Source organism: Hermetia illucens, chromosome 6, assembly GCF_905115235.1.
Source record: "Hermetia illucens chromosome 6, iHerIll2.2.curated.20191125, whole genome shotgun sequence".
NCBI lineage: Eukaryota > Metazoa > Arthropoda > Insecta > Diptera > Stratiomyidae > Hermetia > Hermetia illucens.
The window spans coordinates 62488272-62515963 of NC_051854.1; the positions used below are offsets into that span (position 1 = coordinate 62488272).

Sequence of the window (27692 nt, forward strand, 5' to 3'; positions counted from 1 at the left end):
TTCTAGACTCCGCACTTCCCCCTGTGAGATTAGCGTCACAAATCATATTAGAAAGTACCAATCAGGATCGTTCATTCGATACCCCATTGCAGCTATATTCGGTGAGAAATATTTACACCCCCCTTCTCGCATGTATGGAGACTCCTTTTTAAACATAACGTAGAACGATGATAACCATTGTATGCAGGAAACGAAGACCAGAGTCTCCGCGGGGGTTTCCTTAATACTGATCATTTATATATTTTGTCCATTCAATTCAAACTCCTTCATAAGTGATTATGGGTCTCATATTATATAATTCTTAAGAATTTCTTTTACAAAGTTCTCTATTCTAAATAAATTATGAAATTCGTAACTGGAATAAAAGATTTTCATCAGGAAAAAATGTACTTTTACCAGTGTAAATATATTTTCTGTCCCTTCTTTGCCCTATCAAGCGCCTCAGCGGGCTGGCAATTTACTACGATGAAAACAACACGTGAATTAAAAAATTCGGAACGGTCCATAAGTGTAAGATTCATACTTTCCGTTTCCATAATCACTCGCTATATAAGAATAGTTGGGTATTCTGTTGTTTTGGAAATATTCTCTTTATTGTAGAGCAATAACACTTCTTCTATTTCATTAAAGTACTGTTATAGTTTATTTCTTCTAGGGGAAGCATAATAAATTAAAAAGAACAAATTTTATATATTTCATCTTTTAACGACTTTCAAGTTGAGTGTGGCGGAGAGCGGACAAGGAAAGAGAAATCATAAACGAGAATTCATGTGTGCTGGTTCTAGATGAGGAAAAGTTTAATAGAGTTTTTATAGGTTTTATTTTTTTGTTATTTTTCTTTTACTTGGTTTGTAATAATTAAGAACATTTTGAATAAATTTCAAATAAAAAGTGCACATAAGAATCCTAACAAGGTTTTTATATGGAAATTATCATTTTTTAAGAAAGAATAAATATTTATATTATCTTTTGTTTTTTTCATGTTTTTTCTGCTATTTTAAACCTGTTGTCAACATTAGACGGAAAGTTTCTGCTTTAATAATAAGGATTGCATACATTAACTGCTACATAAAAAGTTGTATTGATGCTCGATCTGTTTCTTTTCTCGTACTGGATATTTAGTTTTCCCACCAATCTGGAGCTGACGAATTGTTAGAGTATGATTGGCTGTAACTTCCGCCGTAATTGCCACCATTTCCATAATAGCCACCAGAATTTCCTGTGAAATAAGAATGAAAAATTAGTAGTTATAAAATGTGGAAAGATTTTGTAGATTTATGGAAGGGAACGGAATCTCTCTCGACGGTGTGAAAAAATGAAGAAAACCGCATTTTTACTAAACTGATTTGGTTTTTTTTTCATAAAACATTGTTTTCTAATGGCCATCAAACTGAAAAATATCATAAAAATCCATTTGATCGTTTCCTGCCTCTCATTTACTCCTTTATGGAGTATAGAGCATCCACCTAATTTTAGTTTTCATGGAGACTGTGTTTCAGTTTCACTATCATAACGTTTAATGCTGCCAGTCATGCTATAGAAGCAGCAGGAAAGGGTTGTGCCGCGGCTTGTTGAGATTTACCGGAGCTGCATCTCTTTAGGATACGTACCGCAGTCCTGGACGCGCGCACGAGTGGTTTTCATACCGAAAGCGGGCAGGCGTGGTCATGAGTCCGCGAAGGACTTTCGACGACCAATCAGCCTGACCTCTTTCGTGCTGAAGATCCTAGAACGCGTCCTGGACATTCACTTAAGGACAATTATGGAGAGAACGACTTTTTCTAAGTCCCAGCATGCCTGCCTACCTCAAAGGAAAATCCACAGAAATCGCCCTCAACGAGGTAATTGGCACGGTTGAGCGGTCGCTGCAGTACAAGCAGTATACCCTTGCTACCTTCTTGGATATAGAGGGAGATTTTAACAACGTCATCAAGGATGCCTTGACCCGGTATTGGATTGGAGGGGTATCTCACGCATTGGATTATATCCATGCTGAGTACCAGGATAATCCAGTCGGATTTGGGAGGCAACCACTTGACCAGAGCTGCGAACAGAGGCACGCTTCAGGGTGGCGCCATCTCACCGGTGCTCTGGTTAATAGTAATGAACAAAATTTTACGTACATTGGACAGCAGCGGGGTGAAGGTGGTGGCGTATGCCGACGACTTGGTAATATTAGTATCAGGGATGTTTCTGTCCATTATGAGCGACATCATGGAAAGAGCGTTGCGAAAGGTGTGCCTGTGGGCCGCAAGATGCGGACTCAGCACAAACCCAACCAAAACGCAACTGATGCTATTCACCACCAAGACAAGGATACCTGAATTCCATCTACCACGGCTGAATGAACAAAGATTGGTACTTTCCTCTAATGTAAAGTATCTGAATGTAATCCTGGATCCTAAACTAAATTGGAGGTTGAACATAGAACTGAGGGTTAAGAAGGCCTGTATAGCCTTCTATTCCTGCAAGAGAACCTTTGCAGAGAAATGGGATCTCCGGCCGAGGATGGTTCTCTGTAGTGTGTTGTAGTGCGTCCGATCCTAACGTTCGGCTCTATTGTATGGTGGCAGGTTTTGAAGAAAAAATACAATAGAACGATAGGATGTGCGGGTGCTACTGGGGTTCTGCAGTCCTGTCCGGCAGATGCTTTCAATGTAGTCCTGCATCTCCTTCCCCTAGACCTCCACATTAAATACGTTGCAATGTGCAGTGCCGTCAAACTACGTGAATTCGGATGTTGGGCAGTGAAGTCCTACGGCCACAGCAACATCCTAGACGAAATACCTCGGGAAATTTAGGCATCCCCCACGGACTATGTCACACGCAAGCTGAACTTCACGAGAAACTTTGCCGCGGACCTTCCAACCAGGGCAAAGTGGAGGACCGGCGGCGTGTTGCAAGACTATGATACAGTATTCTTTACGGACGGATCAAAGATGGCCTATGGAGTCGACGCGGGGGTTTTGTCGAATACACACGGTGTATCCAAGTCATATGGTCTCCCAGGTCTCGCCAGTGTATTCCAGGCGATATTGGAAGTCTGTCGATGACTGGAGCGTGAGCCCCAGGCGTCACATAGCAACATGCATACGCCACCAGCTTCATCACCTCTCTTGAAATGCCGATTGCTAATGTTAGCCATATTAACGAAATTTAATAGCAATCCATTTTCATGTTCTCTTCTGGTCATCTCCCTATCATTACAAGACTCGACAGACTGATTAATTTACAACAAGTTCAGCATCGCACTTTCATCAATTATAATAAAGCCGATCAGAATAGCTTCAGAAATCATACTAATTGCGTTTCTTTGCACTACCACCATTTAGTGCACAATGCTGGAAAAACCTTTAGACGTGTCTCATTAAAAGTGACTGCAAAATATATTTTAGTAGAGTTAACTCTCAAAAACCGGGCAAATTTTCTTTAGTTCAATCGTCGGATTGGCAGACGATATTAACTCCGACGACCCAAAAACCATGCTACTCTCAAGCATAGAACATCTATATAGAATGCATAACTCCAATCACACATTTTGCATCAGTAAGCTCTTGTCCACTGTTAAGAGTCCTCGGTGAACCAATTCAACATAAAGAAAATATTGCAATAAAATCCGACAATAACACTGCTAGCGGCCGCTGGATATGTGCCTGATACTTTAACATGTAGTATGCAACGCAACCTAACAGCTGACAACATGCTTTAATTCACCTCTGTTGAATTTGCTTCAGTCATCAAAAGAACCAATATTACAAAAGCCATACAGCCTGGCAGACTCTATAACGCTCAGGAAATTCGATAGACCACCTAAGGATCACCCTAAACTCCTCTCGATGTCGTCTCTGATTATTTCCTAAATTCGAGTTCGAATCGGGGAAGAATGGAACACTAGGTGAATTTTATCGCTTTATTAACGCCTGATACGAAGACGTTCGAAGGGTTTCTGCGTCTGATATTTGCAGACGATATTTAACATACTAATACCAACGATAGCTTTCGCTGCCATACAATCCCAAAGTCACAATCACCTTAAGCTTGGCTTGACTCTTGATTTATGAAAGCCTTTTGATACAATTACATCCAACTTTTGAGTAACACCGACCGTATATCCTCTACAATCAAATAATTTAATTCATAAATCATCTGGCTAAAATAACGATCTAAAGACCAAATCAGTCCAAATTTCAGAAGCTGAACGACCTAGATCTTCTGGGGCTTAGAGTGGACAGCGACGTGCAAGAATGGCGCTTTCCTTGTAGGAGAGTGATACTTCAACAGTGGAGAAGAGCTTCAGACAAGCAGCGAGGAAGCGTGCACGTAATTTGGTACTCCTCTTGCGAAAAATTTAAAATATATATGTTTTTCAGAGTTCCTGACCGGGGACCTTGTGGCTATTCAGGTCTCACTGGAAGCCGGGAGGCAGTCGTGGTTCCGGGCTACTTCCCAGGAGACGACATCCGGGTCTCACAGGAGCTAGTTGCTAAACTGGTAAAGTACCTTCTTAATTTATTCTTAGCAATAAGTTAGAACTATATAACATAGGGACCACTCCAACATTCGTGACCAGCACTAGACAAGAGATACTAGAAAAAACTGACAACGAATAAAAGGGGAAGAAAGGAGAACTGGAGACTACCAAAAGAGGTATCCTCGGAAGCTAGGGTAAGGTGGGTAGTTTGAACTTTTAAACCATTGGAATCACCCGGAGTAGATGGCATCTTCTTGGCACTAATCCAGAGAGAGCGAAGAACTATTCTAGGGGTGATAATGGACAGCATATCCCTGGCAAAAGTGGTCTTCATTCCGAAAGCGGGTTAAAGGAATCCTTTTCACCCTAAATCTTGCATGCCTATTTGCATAACCATCGTTCGTATTGAAAACGGTGGAGAAGGTCATAGACAACTATATTAGAACTAACGTTCTAAATTGTAATCCCCCGCATCAGTGTCGACACGCTTATCAGGCAGGACGGTCTATCGAAACTGATCTGAATCAGCTGATGGATATATTACGGGATGAAACAAAAGAAATAGCACTGTGTGCGTTTTTGGATATTGGAGCATTCGGTAACGCTTCGCAGAGATACAAGATGCCCTGATCCGCAAGGATACTTTCTACGAAGTAGTTGAGCAGACCCTCGAAGCCTGTCCCAAGTATGATATGCGATTCATACTTGAAGATTTCAACAATCAAGTAGCGACGGAGCCCGTACTCAGGCGATACGGACTCGAGCTCGAATTACAACACCATCTACAATACCCTCTGATAATCACGTAAGAGTGAATACTGAAGCATTCACAACACAGTCTTTCTTAACACCTATAAGAGGAAATGGATGCCGCAATAAACAAATTTTCTGGAGATGAAGTACCAACAAATGATCTTCACAACCACCTGAATAGTGTTATCATTGTTACGGCCACAAACATACTTGGCCCCAGCTCAGAACTCAGCATTCAAGCCATGAAGTTCACAAATTCCAAAGACTGGATTGCGGGTGTATCAGTGGGGCAATGAAGACATGCTCAATGGCATCTTTGGAAGTCCTTCTGGGGATAACCCCTCTCCATCTGCACATACAGATGCAGGCAAGAAGGGCAATTTCCAGGATGGCCGGAAATATCGGTGAGCCGCCTAAATCAAAGGAAGATTGATATTCGTTCTAGGCGATGCCCTGAATTATTAATACCAAGGAATAACATGACGAGGTTTCGCTTCGATAAGAAGTTTGAAACACGTTGGAGTAACAAGGCAAACTGGGAGAGCATGGCTGCAACATACGGCTTAAACCAGCAATTACTTGGTACACTGACGGATCTTTCACAGTAGACGGAGCAGATGCCGAGGTCATTGGTTCAAGGAGAATTTACTTATAGCCAATGGGTAAGCGAACTAGTAATAGACAGATGTGCCTCCTTTAATCACACAAGGAATTACAGCTTCAAGGGACTTAGGGCCAACCAAATGAACTCTAAACAGGTATGGAAATGCCTTAAGAAATTGAATACGCTCGGCTCGCTCAATAAGATCGGGGCACTCTGGGCTCCAGGCCAGTGGGGTTGGAAGGCAAAGTGGCAGTGCAGAATGATGTTCTTCATAGTAATAGGTTGCCCCCTGATGTCATTCCAAAGCCGTTTACCCCAAGAAACAAGATGTTACCAAATGACTACTCCAATGGCTACCTAATACACTTTTTCTTTACCACATGCGGCGGAATATGTGGGATTTAAAAAGAGAGAGCGAGAACTTCTCAATTATACAGTCTATTTACGTGCAATGTTTCATTTGTATGATGAAGAGGTCTGGGATGGAACAATCAAATGCAGTTTCAATAAAAGCGAAATCACTACACTCATCGACAAGCCCTAATTTACTAAGAGATTATATATCGTCTGCTATTTGTAGTTTACGATAAAATTGATACACCAGTAGCTTCCTCCAAACTACCCCTAGGTAGCTTTGTACTCATGAAGGGGGTGGGTTGCTGAAGAAATATATATCTACATTAATAATAATAATAATCGTTGGCGCAACAATCCATATTGGATCAGGGCCTTGAAGTGTGTTAAAGCACTTCATTCAAGACCGTAACGGTACACTACAGAGCACTGTAGGAGGCAATGTGGTCAGCATTGCGCTCGCCCGAGATTATTACCCTGATTTGACTCAGGTACTCATTCACAGCTGAGTCGACTGGTATCCGACGTCAAGTCACGATGCAAATCCTACTGCCACCAGCGAGATTTGAACCGCGGCCTTCCGTATAACAACCCAGTGCTCTAACCACTGAGCTATCCGGACACATATCTACATTGAAAAATTGTAGTTTGGAGATCTGAGACGGCTCTTCAACGGTCACCATTCTATACGCAATGATTATCGGTTCAGCTAATGGAACACACTACAATCATCAATGGAGATCTAAAGTTGTCGGCTCAAACTATATATGTATGCTTTAAGCAGATTCAAAAGGCCTTTGCTTCCTATCTTGCTGAGTTTTTGTCATTAAACCTTAATTACACTACCGCGGCCTTGCAGTTTACACTGAACTATTTATGGTAAAACCTTCCCAATTGTGATCGCAAAAAATTTTAATTTTACAACATAAAATTGTCCATTCTGGGAATTCCATTGCTCCAAGTTAATGGTACTCTGAGGTGTCGAGGAGGGAGACGGGGCAGCAACTCCATAGTGAGAGGTTCATGGGGGTTGTGGTTACATCAAAACGGACAAGAGACCTTCGGTCCTCAAGCGTGCAGTTGCGTTTACAACTCGGGTGCCGTAGTTCTTCTTAGATCATAGAGATTTGGGTAGGTCTCGCATCCACCATTATGAATGCTAAATCATGCACTCAGCATAGACTGGTACTGTTGTTGCTTGCCTCAGCGGGACTCTGATTGTCGTCACAAAATCAATCCATTTCTTAAAGTCAAAGTCAAGTCGTTAATGAGCGCCGTCCTCATGTATTCGAAGAAGGCAATCAAACCCGAGTTTGCAATGGGACTCATCTTAAGTGGCTCTTGCCAGGAAAATTCATCGGAGGTTATCTGATACAATGGAAATCGGGATGGCCCTCTGAGAGTACATGCTCCGAGGGTTCTTCGGGCTCCAGGCTCGGTTATTTCAGAAGCTTCATGGTGGTTATGCCCATATCGTCGGTAGAGCTTCTTGAGGCTCAAGCCTGGAGTTGCACTGTACAAATCAGGCGCCTTACCCCTTAGTTGGGGCAGATAGATAAGCTCCCGAAGTGGACCGTGGGATTGTGCCTACATGACAGGTACGCTAAACTCCATGGTACCCAAGGTCATTATCAAACAGTGTTATTTGATACTTAATCCAAAACCCCTGGCAATAAATTCAACATAATTAAAAGTGGAGGGGAAAGTTTTGATCTGGTATTGGTGATATCGTCTTCGGAAATGTACTACTGTTGGGAAGTCGTTAAAAATAAGTCATTTCTACAGGTCCAATAAATTAGACAAGAGATAGGGGAGAAGCAATCTTCGGTGGATTAACGACAGAAAACTATAACAAAGTAACATTAAATTCAACAAAAGTAACGAGAAAACCAACGAAAACAAAAGTAACTCAAAATATGCGTCCAACAAATATGTATACTTACATACATATTTTGATTTTTAAAAAATTTTGTTTTTCATGAAAACTTCTTAAATGATTTCTTTTGAAGCAGATGGGACATTTCTAAGGTTCTTCGCTCCTATAGAGAAATGTTTCCTTTATGAGAATCGTTTATAAAATTTCCTTAGTTGCAGTTCCCTTTCTTCCATATTCAAATCTTTACCATCAAGACAACGATAAATCAAAATTGTTTGAGAGTAGGAATGTGGAATTATCATGCAAACAGTTGGTAAAGGGAAAATGTGATTGGGACCAGTACCTTTTGTAGATTAATATAACTGACCATATTAAACTTTAAACTCTCATAATTTCTGACTCATCGTATGAAGATGGTTTAAAGAAACATAAATAAACTTACCCCGACCTCCATAGCCGTTGCCATTATTCCGATAGCCTCCGCCGCCGCCTCCACTTCGATTACTCGACCCTCTATTTCCACCGCCGCTCGACTGTTGACGATAATCTCGTGAACCGAATCCACCTGAATTGGAGTATCGAGATCCGCCACCACCGCGATTCATACGCTTGCCTCCACCATACGATCGTTCCTGTGCCATAATGTCTTCGAGAAATTCAGGGATTTTCTGCTTTGTTTCAATCAGAAGTTCCATTAGGTCTGCACAAATATTACGATTTTTCTCGTTGAAGAAGCTCGTCGCCACTCCGAGATTACCCATACGACCTGTACGGCCAATACGATGCACATATTCTTCGACGTCTGACGGTAAATCGAAATTAATGACATGTTTAACATGAGGAATATCAAGTCCTCTAGCGGCAACAGCTGTTGCTACTAGAATGGGGCAATCACCCGATCGGAAGCAACGCAATGCTTCTTCGCGTTCCTTCTGAGATCTGTCACCGTGAATGCTAGTTACCGGGTGGTTGCATTTGTACAAGAATTCTTCGAGAGCGTCGGCTCCTTTCTTGGTTTCAACAAAGATCAGGGTCAGACAATCTTTCGAATACTCGGGGCTTCCGTTCTTTATGTTATTCAAAAGATCTAATAAATATGAACGTTTGTCCTGTTCGGAAACATGTAGAATAGTTTGTGTTATATTTTCGGATGTTGAGCCAACACGACCAACAGCCAAGAAAATGTAATTGTGCAGAAAATCGCTGGCCAACTCTTGGATGGCTTTTGGGAAAGTTGCTGAGAACATAAGTGTTTGTCTTTCTCCGGTCGGCGGCATATTGCTCTGCTCCACAATACGACGAATTTGTGGTTCGAAACCCATATCCAACATCCTGTCAGCTTCGTCTAGCACCAAAAATCGTATGTTATCTAGACATACTTTTCCTCTTGTTATCATATCTTCGAGACGTCCGGGGGTAGCAACAATCAGGTGACAACCTTTGTCTAGTTCCCGCATTTGTTCGCTAGTATTGTTTCCTCCTGAAAATTTCAAATGATTTTTATCATTCATGTGTTTCTCACTAGATTACGAGTCAACTCACCATACAGAACTGCCGGACGCATGCGCGAACGATACGAGAATTTTTTAGCTTCCTCGAATATCTGTGTAGCCAATTCGCGAGTGGGTGCAAGAACTAATCCCAGTGGATATTGCTTGCGACGATATGAACGGTTGTTTGGAGGTGCACCCTTGATACCATGCTCATACATCTGGTTTAGTATTGGTACTAAGAACGCAGCCGTTTTACCGGAACCCGTTTGAGCACATGCCATCAGATCGCGACCATTGATAATGATCGGAATTGCATACTTTTGAACCGGTGTCGGTTTATCATATCTTGCCAAAATTATATTGTTGGTAATAATCTCTGTCAGCTTGACGTCATCGAAGGATGTGATATGTGGAGGCACCTGATTGCCCGTCGCCTCCACGGGTATGTCTTCGTATTTGCTAAAATTGATACCGGTGTTGGCTGTGCCAAAAAGCTCAAGTTCCAAGCGTTCATCGCGCGGTCCGAGAACTGTGTAATCGACTTCATTGCGTCTTTCGTCCTTCCACTTCCCTCCAAAGTTGTTGACACTACCAGTATCACTCCGTTTTTCCGTTGGTTCAACCCAGCGGTCATTAGTACGTTGTGGAGGCAATTGATCACGTTCTCCTCTGTCACGCTCCCTATCGCGATCACCGCCACGCGACCCAGCACGGGGTCCACCGCTACGGTACCAATCCTCCCCACGTCTGGAATCGAATGCGTCACCGTTTTGATAATTTTCGTCGTTCCGACGTCTTGTAAAATTACCAAAGTCTCCCCCGCGATCTATTCGTTGATCTCGATTGTTGAATCGTCTTGAGTTATTTCTAGAAAGGAAAATCAGTTCAATAGACCATCGATCACTTATTACTTGCATATTTACCCTCGGAAGTCACTGTTGTTGCCACGGAAATCTCTGTCTCCTCTATAATCTCGATCCCTATCGTTGCGATAGTCTCTATTGTCCCGAGTAAATTCACGGTCCTTTTCTGCCGTCAATGGCGGGTTATTATTAGTCGTTCCTCCTCTCAAATGAGGTGGAATATAACGAGCAGTTGAATTCGAATTAGACGAAAAATTATTAACGGGGCTGCCGTTATCGGCTCTTCCGCCTTTCAAGTCCAGACCAGCAATCTGTAAATCGGAAAAAATTGTAGAATTATTAAAAACATCTTGAATGAATCAAATACATTCATATAAGTGGCGGACCTCAAGTTCAAATGGGAGGATATTAGCGAGCTACAAACTTGACAATTAACTTAGATTTCACATGTTTTATTTTTGAAGAATTCCATTAGGGTTTGTTGCGAATGAAGTCTAATTTTATTTTCGTTCATTGTGTACCGTAGGACGTAGATCATAGCGAAATTTGGCAAAAGATGATAATTTTTCCGACCTTGGGCCTAGGATGCGGAATTTAAGCTTTTGTAAAATAAGATGTAAGCGAAAACGAGATGAAAAAATAAACCTACATCGATGAAAACGACCATACCGAAGTTGGAACATGCAGGCTGCGAACAGGATGACTTCTAGTGAAGCATTGACACGGCTCAAAAAAGTGAGCAGGAAATGGTTAACAAATATATTTACTTTTTATCGAAAAAATATTGCAACATATTGTGGTCCGTAGCGTTTTGTGTTTTCTTTTATTTTAGAGCAATTTCTTTCGATGTTGGTATATTTATAGTCATTCGAGCTAAACTTTTCTACTCAAAAATCGTGAAAAGCTGTGGTTATCTGACACTGTTCAACCATCTTCATTCGATGGTATTTGCGAAAAAATTGGGAACATGGGTGCCTAACGAAGAGAACAAAGAGAGCAGTCTTTAAATGCCGCTCAATATCTTGCCTGCCTACGAGTGACACGTGGATATAAGCAACGTTTCCTGTACCGAATCGTGGTAAAGAAAAGAGTGGGTAATTCCAGAACAGCAGCTCCAAGCACTCAGACCTTTGTTAGACCCATTGTAATATCCCCTACGGCGTTCGTAAACTTTCGCGAGAACATTCTCTAGAAACAGAAAATGGGCAGACTTTTCGTTGAAGAAAATCTTACCAAGATATCTTCGTCTGAGGAGGTGGGGTAACTGCATATGGCCGAGACCACCACTCCGACTTTTTCCAACCCTACTTCGGTTTTTCATGCCCCACTTCTTAAGGGACAACAAAAAGGCCGCTAGCCCGGGTTCCTTCACGAAGATTTTCGCCTGCCCGTAGAATAGGTTCTAGTTCCGCGGGCGGCGTACTACTTATTGCTCCAATAATACTTAGGCAACTGAGCCTCTGAATCTACGTTAGCAGCTTCCTATTAGCGAAGTTCAGTTTCGGCCACCGGACGATGCATTCATACATCAAAATAGGTTTTATTATTGATGTATTCATCCAAGGAATCCGGTTTGATGAAAGTCCCCAGGTCTTATCTATCGCAGTCCTGCAGCACCGGGGCAATCTGCAGGATTTCTGGTATTGTTCGTGGATATGGTGTTTCCACGTTAACTTGGAGTGGGGATGTACTCCTAAATATTTGACTGTTTGTACCTGGATTTCCGCTCTTGCTAAGGTGGGTAGCGTGTAGCCATAGCAAGGTGTCCATAACTAGGAGCCATAACAGAGGAGAGAGGATCCCTCCCTGTGGGCAACAACTAAGATGTCCTATCTTAATAGGCTTCTGTTCGACCAATATGTGGATGTTTATCCACTCTAGCATGTAAAGAATCCAACTGCTCCATGCTGTTTTGCCGCGTTACATATCGTTGCGAATGGGGTATAATTGAAGGCGCCCTGAATGTCCATGAATGCACCTAAGGCGTATTTTTTATCGGACACCGCCGTCTCGATTTTTGCCGGTAGATTATGGAATGCTGTCTCCGTGAATTCGCCTTTTTGGTAGGCATTTTGCCTAAAAGGAAGTGCCCACCTAGGAATATTTGTATCCCTCATGAACCGATTTACTAGCCTTTCCAGTCCTTTTAGCAGAAAGAAAGGCTGATCGGTGGGTTCCCTAATTTGGGAAGAAATATTAACTTCACATCACGCCAGTTGGTTGGAATATAAGCGTGTGCTAGGCGAACACGGTATATATTCCGAATGTGTAGACCGAAGGCGTCAATTCCCTCTATTACTAGAGCAGAATAATGCCATCCGGACCCCCAAACTTGCACCTGTGGAACGAGTTAAACGCCCATTTCACTCGTTCCAGTGAAATGACTTCGCATGCCAGAGCCCAATCTTCCGGTTGAGGGCTGTATGTACTGTCGGCCCTGAGATGAGATTTTGGATGCTACCTGGAAAGTGGGTTGCCGTTTTTTCATCACTTTCTGTGTACCTCCAGCTCTATAAACGTAGATGACCCAACGGCTGGCTGCGTTTTTTCACAAGGATCCGCTTTAGTTTTGAGGTTGCCTCAAAAGAATTGGTATCTTGCAAAAGCGTCTACATGATGATCGTTTGACCGACTTTATGCTTTAAAACTTTTTGAGTCCCTTTCCCCGTCTCCAGCGGCTGAATCAGAGAGCTCGAATGAGGAGCATCCTTGTCGTTCGCTTCTGCTTTGCCAAATCCGAGTTCCATCATGGAGTTTTACAATTCTTTCGGTTTATTCCAATTTTAGTTTAGTGTCCTAAACTTCAAAGCGTTTTTCCTGCAATTCACGTTTTCAAAGTCGGTGCCCCTCATAACTCCAAAATTACTACACCGATCCTTTTGAAATTGTGAACACTATTTCTGTACATAATTTACAAAATTAATAATATTCAATAATGCTGGAGAGTTTTTTTTGAATTTGTTAATATTTTTCACTTTGAATTAACAAATTAACCGATTTGTTTGAATGGGGGATGGGACGCGTATCCTGTATAATTCCTACTCTGAACACAACAACTTTGCGGTATACATGTTAGTTTCTGACAGGGAAAGTCTGGTGTGTTCTAGCAGCATTTAGGCCCTACCACTTGTTCCCAGTTTATGAAGACAGCCTTAGCCAAAGCTACTGATACTCTAACATACTCGTTTTTATTCGAAAGGTAGACTTGAGCCATCGGTGTAGAGGACTTGCGTATATTCCACCACATACTCCTCTGCGATTTCCCAGTTCTCTCCACGTTTCAGGGTAACTTCGTATCTTCTACCAAACAGATGTATGGAGACCCGAGAATCGGAAAGTATATTGTAAGAACTGGATTCAATTATGCCAGTAGTCTTCCAATTAGAAGCACTGCAATTGCTCTCAGATCTAAGCGAATTAGTCTATAAGCTGTGCTGGATGTTGTGCTCATGGCACCGGTAATACCCTGACACAGTTCTTGGCAGTGCGATTTGTTTACGGTGAAAATTTTTTTGTTTGATCTCAATTCACCACACTACAGCTGCATAAGCAAACATCGACCTAATGATAGCAATGTATGTCCACATTATCACATGAGGCCTGAGTCCTCATGTCGAGGCAAAGGTCCGTCTACACAGCCCATAGACTTCTGTAAATTTCTAACTTTGTTCCAAAGAAGCTTTTTATCTAAAGTGACTCCCAGATATTTCACTTCTTCGGAGAGTTGAAGGGTTTTATCCCTCATCTCTTTGAGACAAAGTCCATCCTCGTTTCTCGTTCTCGTTTTTTAAATAATACCATATGATCAACATACTCGACAGGATTGACGATGGTGCACCATCTTGAGGGCAGCAAGACATGCTAGAAAAATAGTTCTTAGCAGTCGTTCTAATTGTGTTATACCTTCTTTCCATCTATGCCAGGTGTTTTGAAATATTCAAAGGACCTTGTACTTTCAAAAGGATACTGATTCCAGTCTGGAGTTCGTGAAAGTATTATCGGGGTTTCTAAAAGAGTCCAACTCGTCCCTTTTAAGGACTCTGCCCAAGCTTAAAATCTTTCTCACTTCCTCACAGTACGCTCTAAGGGAGTTTCGTTTCGAACACTTATCGAGCCTCTTATATTCACGCTGTTAGTTCCGGAATTTTAAACAGTTTGCACTCATATTCCTTTTATAAGTACGGTTCAGATGTCGCCTGGTTGATTTCCTAAGCCTTTGCGGTTGACGGTTCTACCAAGCAATCGTTTTACCGCTTTGGTCTCGGAAAATAGGACACTGCACTTTAAAAGTGTGCAATTCAGAGCTTTCAAGAGGAGTTGAAAACTCTCCCTCAAGCGACAAAGGAGTCCTAGCATGGAGCTGCACTATTGCCAAGAAGTTGATTGAGCTTTGTCCAATCCGTTTTCCTAGGGTTCCGTCTTTGTATTAAAGATTGTTCGTTCGCAATAGTTAGATTGAATTCTAGGTATCAGTTATCTGACAGTGAGAATTCGTCTAGCACCGCCGGTCTCTTAATCAACTTTGAAGTACAGATTGTTAAATCAATTACTTCACTTCTTCCCATAAACGTAGAGGCACCTTACGTTTGCAGCCATGTGACCAGCTGAAGTGATAAAGTCAATTAGATTCTTTTCTCTGAAACTGCATTTGCCACTACCCCAAGAAATATGTTAAGCGTCTGCATCGCAACCTTAATAGGTTGTCGGAGATCACTTAATTCTGCATACCCTTAGCTCTTGCCCCGACGGAGGACACAAAGAATCATAGGGTAAATAAGCAGAGGCAACTATGATGTTTTACGTGGGTATCAGGAAAAAAAAATTAATCCTCAAACAAAATAACTCAATATTAATGAACGGCGACTTTTGAATTCCATTTTTATACTCGGAGCGGGAGCAGAATTCAAAGCCACCTTCCAAATTCGCTTTCTGCGTGAAGAGATCGCTTGGGTAAACTCCGCATTCGCAATCAAACCCATAAGGACCTTTCAACTGCTGTCAATAATTCCAAAATCATATCAATTTCCTAAGAATTCAACATTTTGCTTTCCCCACTTCCCTTATCGAAACCTCTTATTCCTAAAAAAATGTTTTAGACACTCCCCGAAATATTTAGATTGTGATATTGATCCGAAAATCGAATCTAAAATAACATAACGGAGGAATTGAAACTAATTCAACATTGTAATTTCTGAATGCGTTTTGCTCGAAACAGCACGTTGAAAATCGGATGCCACCCATTTTTTTTTTTTTGATTAACAAAAAAAAACATGATTTTTTCATTTATATAACTAGCTAAGCTAAGCTACTTTTTAAAAAAGCTTCTATTTTTTACACTAACAACACTCAGATCGACGTTCTATTTAATGTGTTCGCAGAAGAACGAAAAAGCTATCAAGAGGAATGCTGAATACAACCATCAATAGGGAGTATATCATTTCCGACATAAACGAGTACTTTCGGAACTATTCTCGGGGATCTCCAATAATTTTCTATTTCGCCGCGAACGCGTTATATAGGACGTTATCTCAAAACGGCAAAATAAAAACCCTGGGATTCCCTCAAAGTTGTCGTTAATGATTGTTCGTCGGGTGTATAGACGAATCAATTGGAAGCTATGAGGTCGTACAACAAATTGTATAAGATTGAGATCTGATACCAGCTCAGTAGAAAATATTTGAACATTTTCCCCATCTCCGAAAAAAGTGCGTCCGTCATCCATGGCAAACCGGACAAATCATAGAGTGACCTTTGGGCTATATACCCAAATTAAAAAAAGAGATGTTCGCACTCCTCCTCTACTATTTTGAGCCAAGTATCGTTGGCCATTTTGGGAGAGTGGATCCCACTGCATGGTTTATTCAGCAATGTAATGATCTCTCCACTACCACTTCCGTCTTCTCGCACGCACTGTGCTAGAGTCAGGCCTATGCGCCCGCCGAATTCTTCGTTTAAGATAGGGTCAGCCAGCGCACTCCGATGATATGACGCAGACAGGTATTGGCGAAAGCTTGGGAGCTTTTAGGTAACAGTGGAATTCACTTTCCATGTGCTACTCCTATATAGTAACACAGAAACAACACTAGCACAGGACAGTCTCAACTTGATTTTCGCGTTAAGGTAACAGCATTTACAGATTTTAGACAGTGCAGCGAAAGCGGATCTAGTGCTGCTAACCCGTCGGGCGACATCCAGTTCGGTGACACCTCTCAAATTGGTGTTTGTCTTTAGACCAACTCTACTTGCCTCTGTTACCAAATCCAGTGCCATTTGGCCATGTTCTATACTCCGGTGAGAGAGCAAACAGATGTCATCGGACTAGTCGAGGTGTGTGAGGAAAAATGTCATTGTCCATTGAATTCGCTTTGGACCTCAAAATCCTCCGAGATTTTACCTCGCTGCAGCACGTGAGATTTTGCGTCATCATATGTGGCTCTGATATTAGCTATAAGTTTCCCCGGAATACTCCTTCTCTTCAGAAACACTTCCGGTTCACGCTATTGAAAGCTTTCTTGAAGTGGATGAAGAGCAGATGCAGCAAAGATCTAAACTCCACGCACTGTTCCAAAATGACCCATAGGATGTTGATGGAGTCAATGTAAGTCGGAGCGGAAATCTGTCTGCTTTCTAGATGTGTTCCAGAAATGTTTTATCTATTATCTTTGCGACGGTAGGGAGCGCGCAGATATCTCTCCAATAGACTCCCCGCCTTATTTTCACTAATGACGGAAATAATTTCTATGGTGTGTGTGTGTGTGTGTATGGTGGGGGAGAAGCTACAGCTTCTGAGCACTCAGGCCGTGTCGGCCCATTGTACTCGCCTCCCCCGTAATTTCTATGGTACAATCTAACAAAACTCTCAGATTGTTTTGTGTTTCAAATTATCAGCATTTTAAATTTCAAAAAAATGCAAACAGACTGAAAAGCCCGCGCCATGCTGTCTGATGTCACAACTCGAGCCAAGAAACCTCAATAGCCCGGCAACCGGAAGTTTTTCATAAAAATATAAAACTGTCAACGACGATGAAATGTTTTGTGCCTTGCTGCACAAATAAATCCATAAAATCCAGCAGAAAGCTTTTTGGCTGTTCCGAAAGGAGATTTTCGGAAGAAGTGGATCGCCATCGTCCGACGGAATCCAATGCGTTAGAATTGTGTCAGTAGTCAAATTCAAATCAAGTCACAAGAGAAGAGATACCGCAGAATATCCAGCCTGCCCAATCCCGCTCAGTGCGAATTCATGTTTTTTTTTGCGGCCTGTGAATTTTCCAGAAACGTACGTTTTATGGCCTCTCAGGCAAAAATGTCAAAATTTGCTATATAGCTTATCACCATTACTAACCTAAACATAAAGTAACTTGAAGAATTGTCCATGCACGCATCAATTTCCCACTTCCCTGTTAAAAACTTAAAAAGAAGAAGAAGAAAACTTGAAAAGAAACAGACACTAAACTGGATGTTTTCACATAGATAAGATTCAAATTGCACGCTCGATGACGTCACCGCGTTATCTTTTCCGCCTTGTGAGAATTCAATTTTTAAACCATTATAATTAACAAACGAGCGTTCCAAATTGTTTTTTTTTTTAAACTGGTAATGGTAATTTGGCAGATTAAACTACTATTTTGGCGTAAAAAAACATATATAACATTCAAAGTGGGTTTCCCTCTTTGGAATCTTCACGATAATCCCATTCTTTCACTCTCTGGGAAAAGTCTTGGATTCCCAAGATTATCACACTAGTGCAACAGATCTGCAGGTGCAGCGCTAAATAACTGTGGGGGGAGATCGTCAAGCCCAGCGGATTTACCACGACGTTTGAGTACATTGACGGCCGAAGTGATTCCCCTTCTGCTTGGAGGCGCAGTCCGCATCTGCATGTTACGGTGACTAGCCATTTCATACTCATGTGATACGGTTAGGATCTGTGGTGAAGTGTTCTTTTCACTTCTTCAGTTATTCATAATCATGAATGAGAAGTCTGTGGCGCGGCAGGATTCGCAGCATTCGAAATTTATTTCGAATGTTGCGAATGCGAACAAATAGATGGCGCGGAACTATCCACTTTGTAGAGCTCCCCACGGGAGTTGCCAAAACAGGTGAGATTCCTCGGCCATTTCATTTCCCCTGAAGGAATACAGCCCGACCCGAAGGTGCAAGCGATAACAAGCTTCCCGCGTCCAAAGACAGTGAGGGAGTTGAGGAGGTTCTTGGGCATGCGAAACTTCTACCGTCGTTTCCTGCCCAAGGCCGCCCATCACCAGTCCATTTTGAACGCGTACTTGTCTGGCCCCAAAATTAAGGACACACGAGAGATCGTGTGGTCTGAAGAGGCTATCCGCGCGTTTGACAAATCCCGTCAACAACTGGCCGACGCTACACTCTTGGCATTCCCTCTGCAAGATGCACCCCTAGTCGTTTTTGTTGATGCCTCTGATATCGCAGTAGGTGCTGCCCTTCACCAAAAGGTGGATCAAGTTTGGCAGCCGTTGAGCTTCTTCTCGAAGCAGTTGAATTCCGCTCAACGGAAGTACAGTACCTACGATCGCGAACTGCTCGCCGCGTACTTGAGCATAAAATACTTCCGTTTCTCCCTAGAAGGCAGGCCGTTCACAGTGTTCACGGACCATAAGCCTCTCACGTATGCTTTGAAACAGAAGCGTCCCCTCGTCAGCTTCGACATCTGAGCTTTATAAGCCAGTTTACGTCAGATATCCAGCACGTGTCCGGCAAGGACAACATAGTTGCTGACGCTTTGTCTCGTGTTAACATCCCCGCCTCACTCGATTTCTCGGCTATTGCCAAGGCGCAGGAGGATGACGCAGCACTTCAGAGCCTCAAATCCAACCCCAAATACAAATTTCGGGAGTTGCCCATCTTCGGCTCAAACCCCTCTCTCTGCTGCGAAGACTCGGAAAAGGGACCTCGGCCATACATTCCGGCCACCTTTCGCAAGGAAGTGTTCCACGCAGTTCACGACTTAGCGCATCCAGGCATCAGGACAACAAATCGGCTAGTCACCGAGAAATACTTCTGGCCCTCTATGAATAAGGATGTCAATTCCTGGACTAGAGAGTGCATCGCATGCCAGAAGTGTAAAGTCTCCAGGCATGTAAGGAAAGAAGTGGGCTCATTCCCCCGCACTACCAAGCGGTTCCACACAATACACCTCGACATAGTAGGGCCTTTGCGAGACTCGCACGGTTATAGGTATTGTCTCACAATCATCGACAGGTTTACGCGGTGGCCTGAGGCAATACCTCTGAAAGACATTACGGCGCAATCATGTGCCGAAGCCCTCTGTCGAGAATGGATACCTCGCTTTGGCGTCCCAGCAGTGGTCATCACTGACCAGGGAATGCAATTTGAGTCCACCCTTTTCTCCAAGTTAGGCAAACTCCTTGGTTTTAAACGCCAGCGGACTACTGCATACCACCCGCAATCCAATGGGATGCTAGAACGTTGGCACCGGACGCTGAAAGCCGCCATTATGGCACGTGACGATCCGTCCTGGTCCCAAGTCTTGCCTCTCGTCCTACTTAGCCTACGTACAACCCGACGAGAGGAATTTGCTGCCAGCCCAGCAGAGCTGGTATACGGGGAGAACTCGAGACTCCCAAGCGATCCGGTCTTCTACAAGAGATCGGGTCTCACAGAGTCGGGGTTGGTGCGCCTGCTGAGAGACAATCTCCGACGCATAAAAGCCACACCACCCACCCGACACTCGTCCACACCTGCCTGTTCGCCCAAGGAACTGGACACGTGCACGCACGTTCTGGTCAGGACGGATGCCGTCCGGAAGCCGCTGCAGCCTCCATATGAGGGCCCGTACCGCGTTCTCGAGCGGGGAGAACATTTCTTCCAGCTCGAGATCGGTGGACACAGGAAGGCGGTCTCTCTGTCCAGGCTGAAACCCGTGTCCGCCCCGAAGCAGCGTCGTGTTCATTTTGTGGATTGACGATGAACGAAGTTCCGGGATCAGTCGCCGAAACCCCTAGGTTTCATCTGGGGGCGGAGTGATGTGGCGCGGCAGGATTCGCAGCATTCGAAATTTATTTCGAATATTGCGAATGCGAACAAATAGATGGCGCGGAACTATCCACTTTGATGGCGCGGAACTATCCACTTTGTAGAGCTCGCCACGGGAGTGGAAGACTAGCGAGAAAAGGGTGCCATGAGTTAGGGGCAGAAAAGAAACACATGAAGCGAGATAATTCTCTTCTGCCTCTAACGAGCACTTTTTCTTCATTCTTTAAATAAATTAATTAATAAAGTCTAATTGTTAAATCTATCGAGTATTGATTGTAAAAACCTAGTCTATGTTCCGGTGTACCTAAAAATTGTGGTTTGCAAAGAATTGGACTATTAATGTTAAAAGTCTACCCTTACGTCAGATTTCGACCACATGTAAGCTCTTTCGTGATGCGGTATACATTTCTAAAATCATTGCAATCTACAGCAACATCAGCTTTTTTAAGGTTTTGTGTGAAACAAAACCTTATTAGAATCGAGACGGTGTCTGTCTGTCTGTCTGTCTGTCACACCCGATATATTCGGAAACGACTTGACCGATTGTCACGAAAATTGGTGAGAGTATGTAATCTGGTGATCCCTTTACATGCAGTAAGTGGCGCCATCTTGTGTTAAGTTTAAGGGGGGGCTCCCCATACATGTGAATGGAGGGTGCACATTTTTTTTTCACAGAATATAGCCATGTAGGGTATCAAATGAAAGGTCTCAATTAGTACTTTTCGAATCTGGTTCAATATTTGATATTAGATGAAACATAGGGGAGTGAGGGTTCAAAATATGACCCACAAAAAGTGTAACAGGTCTCGTTCTCAGAACCTATCCAACCGAAAAATCTGAAAAAAATCACAGTGGTGCATCTCTACGAAATCTAGGCCTCAAAATATATCCGGTTCCGATATCTGCACAAATAAAGTTAATAATAGTATATTTTCACATTTTAGAAATTGACCCGGCACCCCCCCTTATGTTCATTCCAGAAGTACAAAATTTGGCATGCGTGTAATGAAGAATATAATGCACAGTTTGGTCAAGTTTGAAGAAAATCCAACTATTATTAACAAAGTTATAGGGGGTGAAACTTTACAATTTTTTGTGAATTTCGTGCACTCTACAACCTGCATGACGTCATCATGACATATCAATTCGTCAATACCACAACGAAATGAGTTCTTATGAATTGGGTGGAAAAGAATTATTTTGTTTTAGTTTTTTAGTTATTTGTCAGCCAGACATGTGTGTATGTAGGTATATAATATATGCGTGCTAATGAACTTTGCGGGTAGTGCCTAATTCAAATAGATATAAGAAGTAAATCGGAAATATGGGTACGATCAATTTATATACGTGCATATATGTGCACAGTATTCGGTAATAAGCAGTTTGTTTGTTTAGGGTGAGCGTGATATCTATGGCTGTAATATGTACGTATGTCTCGTAGTTTGGAAAAATATGAAGGATTATGTTGGCTTTGTAGCTATATACGGACAGAAAAATGTGCGTTGAAGTTTCTCACATAAGATGAACACAAAACCTTTATACCCGAAGCGCGAGCTTCCGGTATTCCGACTTGTTTATCAGAGTAATAGCACGTTCTCTCTCTTGTCATGGCGTACACTACGTTGAAATTCTCAGGATTTCGCCCGATATCGAAGTTCGAGCGCGTCCAGTCCGCCACCATTCGCAGTGTCAGTAGAGCCTTCCGGTCACTGATCCGCTGTCAGCCAGATCTTATGATGCCCCTTCGGGACGTGGCCGATGATCTGTGTAGCATCCGAGAAAAGAGCATTTTTGATGGCAGCTTAATGCTCATCTATATTCTCAAGCGGGTTACTCAGTATATCTGACATTCGATCAGTAACATAACTCTCCCACTGTCGAGCGACAGCTGGATCATACAATCGGTCGATGTTAAACTCCCCAACCCTGCGAGAAGTGGCGGACGCTTCACGCAAGTGAACGTAAGCCATCATAAAATAGTGATCCCTTTCGAAGCTGAAGTCAGCGCCTCTCTTGTTACGCACATCCAGCAGACAACTTGTAAATCTACTGGTGATCGCGGGCGTCAATTAAAACCTAACTGACCTTATGACAGGCTCGAACAATGTGCCACCAATGACGAGCGTGAAACTTGCAGAAATCTACGAACCTCCCGCCATTACCGTTACGACCGCCAAGACCGTATTTCTCCATCACATGTCCAAGCAAGGTGTCATTAGATCCCACTTCGGCATTCAGATCACCCATCACGATCACAATGCCAGCTTTAGCAACCCTCCCTTGAACTGCGTTTAACTGCTCGTAGAAAGTATCCTTTTCCGCTATGTCGGAAGTCTCCGCTGGTGCATAGCATTGTACAATTGTGATGCTCATTAACCTGGACCGAAATTTTGCAGTAAGAAGTCTGTCAGAAACCGCTTTCCAAGTCAAAAGAGCGTGCCTTGCGGTAGCCGCATATTTGGTCATATTGGAGTAGATAATCAAAACCTCCGACAAATGACGAGAATTCAGCCAGTAGACTGGCATTTTCGACAGATTAATTTATATCATAGGCATCTACCAGGTTTCGCCAGTGTATTCCAAGCGGAAGTACTAGCGATATTGGAAGTCTGTCGATGGCTGGAGCGAGATTCGAGCCCCAAGCGCAACATAGCTTTTCTGACTGACAGCCAAGCGGCCATCAAGGTCTTGTACTCAGCGACGACATCTTCCAGGCTGATGAGGTAGTGTAGAGTGCGCACAATTTCTGTATATTGCTCGTTGTGACTATTTAGAAGCCTTGAGAAATATAAAGTTTATATGATAGTAAATGTATCTTTATTTAAGTTTAGAATAATAAAAAAAATTAACAAAATACGTTTTAATTTTTTTTAAATTGCCAAAAATGACATTTTTACTGCACAATTTCTATATACGCACTTGCACTTTTAAGCTTATTGAAACAAATAAACGCATATTGACTAGTCACTAATATTTTGTTTTGCCCTCATTGGACCTTATTTCTTCGAAAATTCGATTTGGCATTGAGGTTATTAAATTTTTAAAGTATTTTCTTCAATTTGGTCCCAGCATTCTAACTCAAGTACGGAGCTAAATTGGCGTTCATTCGCATAGATTTTCCTTGCAAGTATCCCCCCATATATTCTCTATGGGGTTAAGATCAGGACTTCGATGGGACCACTGCAAATTTTTTATTTGTTTGTCATTTAAAAATGATTTCGTGTATGCAGTAGCGTGTACCGCGGCGTTGTCATGTTTGAAATTCCAGTCAATGCTATTGTTCTCATCTATTATAAATGCCGCATCAAAATGGCTTCCAGAAGCTCAGTATAAATTACTGAGTTCATTTTGGTTGGTACGATCCCCTGTCGAAGGTTACAGAGAAAAGAAAATGCCGCACAAACTATAACACTTCGCCTCCAAAGTTGCGACTCATTCGAGGAGCTTCATTTTTTTTAGATCGTGCCAAAATGCGCTAAATCCAGCTGGGCCGTAAAGCTTGAATTTCTTCTCTTCCGAAAAAATTACTACCTTCCATTTTTCTTCCCAATTCATCTACGATCTATCTAATTTGAGACAAGCTTTATTATTTGTTGGTGTTAAATGAGCTACTTTAGCAGGTTTTTTATAGTTAATGCTGTTATCAGTAAGGAAAATCTGTTGCAACCGTCCCCTTTTAATAGGAAGAAGTAATTTCGGCATGATCTGGAACGAACCAAATTTTATTTCTAGTAGCTTCCTCTTTAATCAGGGCGATTTCTCTTTTCCCGATTTTTTTATTTTCACACCAATGGTTTTTTGTACCATATTTTCCCTTTAATCTAAAGAAATTCCGCACAACTCCGTCGGAGTTACTAATTTCCCTCAACATCGCTCTCATTGTCCAGCCCGAATTTTCCATTCTGGCAAGTTGGGCTTTTTCTTCTTCGGTTAACACTTTTCCACGAGGCATCGCTATAATCTCAGCTAAAAAAGTTAAAGTTGTGCATTGTTTTACGTAGAACACTACAACATTTCACGTCACACCTTTTAACTACAAAAAAAATTTTTCAAAAGTAATTTTATAGACGTTTTAGCTACCTGCGTATATAGAAATTGTATCACACAATCTTCGCATTCTATGCATTTTCTAGGAAAAAAAGGAAAAATGTGACTACGTATATAGAAATTGCGCTCACTGTAGAGACGCGCTGAACTGTCTGAGCGGCACGCTCAAGGTTACCCTTCTCTGGGTTCCTGGGTATAGGAACATAGAGGGGAACAAGCGGGCTGACGGATTGACCAGGCCAGGACAGGCTCTGCCCTTGGCAGTGGAGCAGTCAGGGGCGGAGTCTACTCGCACTACCTAGCAGCCGCGGGCTGTTGTGCCAAGAAAAGAGAATTTGGCTCGTTTATAATATAGCCCGATCACGAGAGTTCCTGTGCCAGACGCGTGCAAATGCATTCAAGATTACGGCGATCTACACGGGGCACTGGCCCATAGGGGATCATGCCACCAGACTCGGCATACCCTACAATCCGCATTGCCGAAGCTGCGCAGAAAGAAGGGAAACTCTCATACACTTTCTCTGCGATTGTCAGGCTACAGACACTGGGTAAACCATTCTTTAGGAACCTCAGGGAGATTTCTAGGTGCAGGGTGGGAGAGCTGCTTTCCTTTGTGAATGCTACGGACTGGCTCTGAAGATCCAAGCCGGCTAGACTCTGCCTCCTTGCTCTTATAACAGCAGTCACGATCTTAGGAGTTTGTGACATCAAAACGGCGCACCACAGCGCTAATTGGGCTCCTCGGAGCGACCACTGATACCTACCTACTCCATCATAGGCGCGAATCAGCTGTTCCTCTAACGTAATACTGACAGATACCCAAACTGTATGACATCCATTATTTTAACAACAACCAAGTTGAAAACTAAAATTTATTTTTCACAAGCAATGAGGCTTTGGTTAAAGTAGTTAAATAGACGAAACAGTTGATATGCACACCAATCTTTACTTGGATACTTTGAGATGAAAAAAATATACGCGAAGATGGCGGATTATCTAATAATCAATCCAGTCGAAGCATCTGCAGATGGTCTAATTGGATGCCGAAATCTAATTACAATAGATTTTTGCCGAAGAGTTTTCCAAGGGTGTCTTGTTAGAGTACCGTTGGAAAAAAGATGCAGTTAATTGCGTTGATTTATTTTCGGATTTTATAGATGGCGGATCTTTATTTGCATGTTTCATTCTTTAGTTATGTCCAACTTGACGAAGAATTAAAGTGGAAACTACAGCTTTTGCTAGTTTAATTTGCCTAAAAATAATAATTACGGATAAAGTGCTGTCTAATTTCGCTGATGCCAAAGGAGACTGCAGAACGCAAGGAAAATTTCTGAAGTGGGTACGAGTTGGTTACCATTCATTGAAGCGATTTGGGTGGGATTCTACGACAGAATCTTTAAATAACTGTCTGAAGTGGGTCCTGCTTTCGGTGAAATTTCGACCGGTATTTTACCCATGTACGGTCTTTGAAATGAATTCCATTCGCTTAATAAACGTATCTAACAAGAAATCAAACAAAAAAATGAAATCAAATTTATATTAAAAGATACGTTCTCGTAGTTTTGTAAAGAATGGATGTAGTTCTATTTTCCCCCCATCATTAGTCATCCAAACGTGTTTTTCCATTTGCAAATCAACACTCATATTTGCAGCTTGTGGCGAAATGAAAAGGGGGAAATCACATTAAACGAAAACAAACGTCGCTGCATCAAGGAATAGAATTTTCTTGTAACAGTTGAACTAGCCCGCGAGGAGCAGCATGGTCCAGGAAGATTTTCCCAATTACTATTTTTTCCAATCAGATTCACACAATAGCCAACAATGCATGCGCTTGGCGCTATTATGGCCAAACCTTAACAAAACAACTCGCGTCCTAGTTAGCCATTGACTCGTTACAACCTTCCCGTTCGCAGTTTGCACAATGTCCAAATTCTAACATCACCAATTGTAGTGGCGGCCGCCATTCGAAGGAAATTTGTGGGGCTTTGGGGCCCTGCGATCTCAAGCAAGGCAACTTGACAGGGAGAAAGAGCGCGCGCACACACCTACACACAACTGACACGCACGCATACATCCGCCCAATCACATGAACAGCGCGAATTACACTCGCGCAATGTCAGACGTGTGACGGAAAAATTGATTTCTGGCTAATGAACGACCGCACCGCCGACATCTTTTCAGGCAATTTTCCACAGAACTTTTTGTGCGGGATCTCGGCGATCCGCAGGCGGAAAACTGCTTGATCGGTGACAGCGGCCAGGCCACTTCCGGGGCACTTACCTGCTGCTCTAGACCTGTACCATTTTGGTTGATAGCATTACTCATATTACTTCCAGTCAGAAACTGGTTTTATTTTTTGAGCTTCGTCGAAACAAATGGGTCCTGCTGCGAATTTCGTTTCTGAGATGCTTCAATAAGTCCTGCACACACGCTGAACTGCACAAGGGAAATTGCTCGTTGCCGAGATCACTTTGTTCACTGGCGGCTGTCGCGCGATTTTCGCGGCTGATTGCACTCCTCACGCCTGTCTATTTCACAAGAATTCTCAAGTCTGGTTTGCGTAGCGTTTGAAACAGTTTATTTGTGTAGCTTCGATGCTTATTCAGTGATTTTTCGTTAGTTTTCACCACAGAGCTCGAACAAAACGCGTCCCGTAAATTTCCTACGACCTGTTCTAAAAAGTTATTCTTTTGTCTTTATCATCGCTCACATACACTACGGGAATACGAACACCACTACACGTGACTCACTCGTGGACGTACATGGCCAGCGGAGCGGGCGGAATCGGAGCCGATTCGGGTTCCGCGAATGGGCTTACCCAACACGTATATTTGTTGGCTTGTTGCTGATTGGTTCTGACCCGGTCAGTTTTCCGCTTTTACGGTCTGTTCGAGACGCACACCTGGGTAGCTGTTAAACGCAAAAATCAAGCTTTATTAACGATTGACGGGAAAATGTCACACAAAACTGTACTTTTCCACTGACCACTGCTCCGCTCTCCGGAAGATTAGCACGGGCACTGTGTGCGGTGTGTTTGTGTAGGTGACGACGGTGTAACTTTCTGGAAGTATTCCGGTCCTACTCTATGTGGATGCCAGATGTATAAAAAATACCCTTCGCTGGCACTGGAATTTGTACTTCTTATTCTATGTAGGGACGAATTAAATTATCTGCAATAATTAAAAGCTTACGGATTTATGCA

General features: G+C 42.7%; 1 protein-coding gene across 1 annotated transcript; it reads right to left on the reverse strand.

Annotated features, from left to right (window-relative positions):
- Positions 1-269: 269 nt before the first annotated feature.
- LOC119658727 (ATP-dependent RNA helicase bel) lies at positions 270-27692 on the reverse strand. The gene is made up of 6 exons (XM_038066389.1): positions 27464-27692; positions 26771-27400; positions 10475-10725; positions 9601-10418; positions 8501-9538; positions 270-1219 (listed from the first exon to the last, which is right to left on the reverse strand). The coding sequence occupies exons 2-6, from the start codon at positions 26813-26815 to the stop codon at positions 1119-1121; spliced, it is 2253 nt and encodes a 750-aa protein (XP_037922317.1). The 5' UTR covers positions 26816-27400; positions 27464-27692; the 3' UTR covers positions 270-1118.